Genomic DNA, 6,624 nt, shown 5'->3' with positions numbered 1-6,624 from the left:
ATAAAGCTCGAGCATTGTTAGTGGTTTTGTTTATGACATCTGCAAAGAAAGCCTCTCTTGCATGTTTTAGTGTTGTGTGATAGTTACGTAGTCTTTCCTTGTAGATGTCATAATAAACGTGCAGTTGAGCCTTACGCCATTTTCGTTCAGCCCTACGGCAGAGTTGTTCCAGGCTTGAGATAGACATTACAAGTTTGCAAGCTGATTTTCTGCCGTCATGTGAGAAATCTTGGCAATGGTCCCTGGAAGACCTGCCATTTACAGGAACAGGTGGTCAGATCTGGCATTAGTATCCCAGTGGTTAAAATCACCAGGAGGTTGTCAGAGGTCATTTTCTCAGCTGGAGGAGAACACAGTGAATTTTCACAGATCAAGTTGTAGTCAGGTTCTACTGTGTTTAGTTTGCACCATCTTAGCTTGAGAAATCAGTTGGGAAAGCAACAAAGTATGACATGTGAATTTTTTGCTAGAAAGAAGCCATAAAATTATCAAAAAGATTTGTTCTGATGAAAAAAAGGCTCAGTCAGTTCAAAAGTTAAATCCTATAAAGTTAAGATAAGGAAACTGCTGCCTGTGACTGGGTTTGGATCAGGAAGGAGGCATGCAGTAATGGCCCTGAGTGTTGCCTGATCAGCTATGTACAACAGGGCTTCAGTTTGCATCTTGTATACATTGGAATTCCATTTGTCCTGAAGATTTTTTAGGAAGAGTTTAGCTAAGGGCATTCAGGAAGACCTAAGAGCTTCGTGGTGTGCTAAGAGCCAAGGAATTTATAATTACTGATTGGGACAGCTTTATACCTGCTTCTGTTTCTAGGTCTTGTTTATCTTAACTGACCAGTGAAAGAAACACATCTTTTGCACTTTTTGTCTGAAGAAAGATTTAAAAAGATTTAAAAAATTATTTTTTTTAATCCTCTCATCCAATCAAATAAGTGTAACATAATTTTAACAACCAAAAACATAGAAAGAGGAGTTGCCCATCAACATTTCTGTCTGGATCCTTTCTGGGTCATGGGGAGCTGGTGTTGATCTCCAGCCATCAGAGGCAGGGGACATGCTGGATAAGTCACAAATCCATCACTGAGCCACATAGAGACAAACAAGATAAACAACCTTTCACACCTAGGGACAATTTTAGATAACATGCATGTCTTGGATCTGTGGGAGTAAACCCATGTGTGCACAGGGAGAACATGCAAACTCCATCCAGAAAGGCCCCAGGTCAGGAAACGATCCTACAACCTTCTTGCAGGGAGGAGACAGCTCTAACCACTGCACCGCTGTGCCACCTATACCTAAAACAACAAACAATGAAATAAGTAAATGTGGAATTATGAAGACAAAATAAAACGATCAACAAATGTTGGCATACAATATAGTTTTCTAATTTCACACAGACCAGTGTTTAGCTTAACTTAGAATTTTAACATGTTGCAAGAACAATGAACTAAAACCAGTCAATTCAGTGAGACTATTCTTTTAAACTTATAAAGCAAAACGTTATTTCATAAAGTTCAAGCAGTGGCTCAAAGAACTTGATTTTTTGCAGTAAGCAGTTAGCCATTTCATGCTGCATAGGTGAGATGAATCACAATTTGACAGTATCTGATTTGTTGTTTCTCAATTAGACATAATCTAAATTAGGGAAAAAGCACAAGGTATTGTATCCCAAGCTGCACTCATATCTTCTCTGAAAATAGTTGTTTTTCTCAGCAAAACACTTACTGGTGAGCTTTGAGTACATGCACCCTTCTTAAATACAAATCTATTAAACTAGGCTACATTTTATGTGGATATAGTAAGTCTCACATTTAGTCTTTTGTTTGTACATTTCAAAACTATATTTCTGCACCACAAAAAATTAATTCAGTGCAATTCTGTGTTAGAGAAATTACCATGTAATATTTTTCTAGACAAAAATTCTAAATGATCGTTTTTTTTAATTTCTTGACAATTTCAAACTATATTTCAGTACCTCAAAAAGTAAACTAATTCAGCTTTGTGTTTGCAAAGCCACCGTGTAATATTTTTCCAGACATTATAATTCTAAAGGCCGATCTAAACCAGCTGTAAAAAAAGGCATAAATAATTGGATTAAATGTTGAGTTTGTCAGTGTAAGGCAAACAAGTGATTCAATTACAGGTACTGGCACTGAATTGTTTGTAAAAGGCAAAAAAGTAAAACAAAGAAAGAAAGGAGTACAACAAAAAATAAACACTCCCAGAACAATAGCCAGAGTTTTGGTGGCTTTTCTCTCCATCTTACTGACAGTTGCTCCACATTTCATTCTAGTATGGATGCTTCGTGCCTGTCTCTGTGCAACAAGGAAAATCTTCAGGTAAATACACAACATTATGATAAGTGGAAGGTAAAATGATAAAACAGGTGCAAGAATGTTTGCCATTAGGATATCAATAAAACATTTTTCTTGACATTTTTGTTCTGATTTGGGTGTTGATCCAATTCCAATAAGTGCAGAAGCACTCCAGCTTACAGTAATCATGATGACAACAACATGACGGCTGATTTTAGATTTATATGTCAGTGGCTGACACACTGCATAATATCTGTCAATTGAAATACAACATAGGTGTAAAATGGAACATGTGCATAGATATATTCCAAAGCTCTCTCGTATCTTGCAAAATAAATCTTCATGGTACATACATAAGCTGAAAGAGAATGCCATGGTCAAAGGAAATATTATGATCCCTACAAACAGGTCAGTCACAGCCAGAGACAGAATGAGGAAGTTAGTAGGAGTGTGGAGCTGTTTGAAGTAAAACACAGAAATTATTACAAGGAGGTTTCCACATACTGTGACAACAGACAGTAGTGTAAAAAAAACATATAGCATCACACATACAGCAGAAGGCGTTGTGGTAAATTTGTAACTGAAATTATCTATCTCATAGCAGGGATGTATATAAGTCACTGCATCAGTTCTGTTGACAATAACTCTTGGTTCCATGATGACCTAAGAAATTGATGCAATTCATTTTAAAAAATAGTCAAAGCTACAGAACAATCACATTCAACACAATTGTTTTAGATATGCATCGTATACAGCTTGAGTAATGATTCTGTAAAATTTCTGATATACACTCACAAGTTATCAGTGCTGTTGGTTGCTTTGGGCCACATGGGTGTCTTTGTATAAGCATTTCATCCCGCCTACATACAGTTGTCCAATAAGAATCTGGAACTGTATACCATCTGAAAGCAGTATTGTCCAATGATGCAACATGTATGTGTGTCTATGCAGCCCATTTTTAGAGGTGCAGACAAATTTATTGGTACCATTACACAATATAAAAAAAAACTAGCTCTGAAATGACAAAAGTAGTTTGGCACCTCCCATTGTTTATTTTATCAATAAAAGGATAGTGTAGTCATTTTTGAAGTGATTGTCTGTTATATAGTTATCAATAGTTGCTATCTTAACGTCCATGAAATCCGTTATAGAGCATAAAGTATGGAAAGAAGTGCAGAGGTCTGTGGGCCAATTTTATATAATTTTTTGGGCTTAAAAAAACTCAATTTCAAATCTGTTATATGGGAAATAATGCTACTCATTAAACCTCCACACTTCGCAAAGCAGCAATATTTGCCTTTTCCGATCTAAAAAGTCCAAATGACTAGCCAAACAACGGTCTGTTTTATAGAATTTAATAATTTAATTGAACAACTCTTCCTCAAAATGTTCATACTGGTTTGAAAGAAAGCCATATCTATTGAAGTAATAATGTGTCACCAGGATTTGATTTAAAAATGCCACTGAAATTTTAACGTTGTATGTTTGTATTTACTCGTTTAGTGTTCAAATATATTCAAAATACATTTTTAACCTAAAAAAAATTAATTGTCATTATTCATTTATTTTCATTTCAAGCTAAAAATTCATATCATTATTTCAAAGCGATCACATTTTCAATAGCTAGTTTCTGAATTTAACTTTTCAGTGTTAAAAAATTTGGCATAGAAAAAAAATTCAACCATGTCACAGACAATAGCAAAAGATGTCAGAATCCAACATGCTTTCTTAGTCACATGACGTGACGCTAGCATCTATTGTAGGTGGTCATGGAAGCTAACACTAACTCAACGGTGAGTTTAATTCTTTCATTTTTCTGTTGTATATATATATTTTTTTGTGCATGAATGTAACCCGTATGGTAAAAAACATAAGAGAAATCTAAAATACTAAATAGCAAGGATAAGTTCATTTATTCTTTCCTTTTATTTCTATTAACATTTCAAAGTTCATATAAAGTTATTAAAAATGTGTTTACATTTTTTAAAATAAGCTATCTTTACTTTGTGGGGAATTGCCAGTGAAAATTGTATTTTCCTACGGGAGTACGGTCTGTGAAGGTAACACAGGTGTGAGGGAGAAGAAGAGTTGGGTTGAGCGCAAGTTTTTTTTTGAGTGTTGTTTTGGTCCGGCGAGAAAGGAGATAGCAGAGAAGGAGCAGTTAGCTGGGTTTCGAAGTGTGTAAGCATAAACTTGTCGTCAGGAGAAGTTGTAGTACACAGTATGCAAGTTAGCAGGACACGGTAGAGTTTCAACGAGAAGCTGTTGGACTGTGTTTGTTTTCTTCGTCGCTGTATGTACTCGAGAGCTAGCGCGAAGCTAACCTAGCTGTTCGCTAATATGGACTGCTGTAAGCTGCGGTTTCGCTGTTAGAGTGAAACTTAAAGGGCTACAGAAGATTGTTACCGAGAGACAGACTCCAGATAGTCACTCTGAGTGCCCGCGTCACTCAGAGTACCTCTGGCTACGTGGGAAACGAGGACTTGGACTCCAGATAGTCACTCTGAGCGCCCGCGTCGCTCAGAGTACCTCTGGCAACGTGGGAACTGAGGGCCTGGTGGATTACGTGGAGAGCACATGGAAACCACACAACTGCATCGTTCGTAAGCTGCTGTTTTTTTTCGGACTGCTGGAAGGGTTTTTTGGACCACAGGGTGAAGGATTCATCCGTGGAAAATCACGATTACCAAGGTACTGAGTTGCACTTTAATATCTTGCTCTTTGAGTGAAGAGGCTCTGGACTGTTGAGTCTGTGAGACTCCTACAGTGAAGCATCTGCACAGGCCTGCAACGTAGGGTGTATTTTCTGCCGGCATTAGATTTAGGTTTTACAGTAGTGGGATATATTACTGGTGTTTTACACTGTATATGCAGATTCATGGTAATGCTCTGTTTTTTTTGTTTTGCCTGAAACTCAAAACCTGCCATTTCTTTATTTTTTTATTGTTATTATTTCCTAATTAAAGGAGGGTTTGTATGGTTTACTTTACATGGTGTGTAGTTTAATTTACTTTAGTAATGTCCAATGCTGATCGATCCAAAAGTAGAAGAGAGAGATTCAAATTAAATAGTAAGACTATACTGAAACAAAGAACCCAAACTCACTTATTTACTAACATTGCTTAAGTGAGGGCTACATAAAATGGAGGCACCGCTGGGATGTTTTGGGTCTTTTTGAAGCATTGAACAAGCAAGTTCATATATTTCATTACTGTGGTTTTAAGTATGGCAGATTACATTGGGCTAGCTGCAGTACTGAAAAGGTGGTGTTGGGGTGAAGGGTTGGAAGAAGCTAAAGCTCTCTTGGTAATGGTTCCGGAAGAAGTGGAGATAGCCAAGATAGAAAAAACCTTAGAGACTATTAAATGCTTGGGGCGAGTCAGGGTCAGAGGCCGTCAGTTCCACACCTCCTTGAGTTGCCGTATGGTGCTCTGTGAATGCAGAGAAAATGTACCCAGAGAGAATGCCCCAAAGGAAGTTCTGGAGCCGGACAGTGGTCAAAGATGGCCGATAGTCACTATGGATAGAGATGCAGCTTCTGATGATTTCACTCAGAAAGTGAAAAGTCTCCTGGACACTGAGGGAAAGACTATGGAAGATATACAAAACTTAGTTACCAGCTCTACTCCACCACGGCACAACTCTGATCTCCCCGTAAATTCTACTGAGTCTATATTACAAGCGGTGGGCGATCTGTTGGAGAAGACACGTAAACCACAAGCTGAAGGTGGTTATCGGCGTTTGAGGCTGTTCTCAGGAAACCTCCCAGTTCCTCCCAGTGAGGAGCCATTTGACCACTGGTTGGAACAGGCATGGCTCATGGTAGAGGAAAGTGACTGCACTGACAAGGAGAAAAGGCGCAGGCTGATGGAAAGCTTAAAGGGGCCAGCATTAGAGATTGCTAAATCCGTTCGTGAGTCGAACCCCGAGGCAGGTCCCGATGAATACTTGGAGGCGTTGGAAAGTGCATTTGGCAATGCTGAATCTGGAGATGATCTTTACTTTGCATTCCGATAAATGCAACAGCAACCAGGTGAAAAGCTGTCTGATTTCCTAAGGCGCTTGGAGAGGGCCCTCACTAAAGTTGTTCAGAAGGGAGGATTAACAAGTTATAACAAAGACAAAGCTCGCCTAGAGCAACTTCTAAGAGGGGCGGTTGCTTCCGACCTAATGTTAATTCAACTGCGTCTGAGAGAGAAAAAGTCCTCACCCCCAATGTTCCTCCAGCTCTTAAGTGAGATCCGCATAGAGGAAGAGTATGAGGCATCGAGGAGAAAACTGAATTCATCCGTCCACCTTGTACAAAC

General features: G+C 38.5%; 2 protein-coding genes across 2 annotated transcripts; one reads left to right on the top strand and one right to left on the bottom strand.

Annotated features, from left to right (window-relative positions):
- Window positions 1-905: 905 nt before the first annotated feature.
- Window positions 906-3,019, bottom strand: LOC108247852 (trace amine-associated receptor 1-like). Its single transcript, XM_017436219.2, has one exon. The coding sequence runs from the start codon at window positions 2,972-2,974 to the stop codon at window positions 1,991-1,993; it is 984 nt and encodes a 327-aa protein (XP_017291708.1). The 5' UTR covers window positions 2,975-3,019; the 3' UTR covers window positions 906-1,990.
- A 2,607-nt stretch (window positions 3,020-5,626) lies between these two features.
- LOC108247834 (paraneoplastic antigen Ma2 homolog) lies at window positions 5,627-6,334 on the top strand. Its single transcript, XM_017436200.1, has one exon. It carries the CDS (start codon window positions 5,627-5,629, stop codon window positions 6,332-6,334), a length of 708 nt encoding a protein of 235 aa, XP_017291689.1.
- Window positions 6,335-6,624: the final 290 nt, after the last annotated feature.

This window comes from Kryptolebias marmoratus, linkage group LG19 (genome assembly GCF_001649575.2).
Source record: "Kryptolebias marmoratus isolate JLee-2015 linkage group LG19, ASM164957v2, whole genome shotgun sequence".
NCBI lineage: Eukaryota > Metazoa > Chordata > Actinopteri > Cyprinodontiformes > Rivulidae > Kryptolebias > Kryptolebias marmoratus.
Note: the sequence above shows the minus strand (reverse complement) of the source record. Positions and strands in the feature narration are given on the sequence as shown.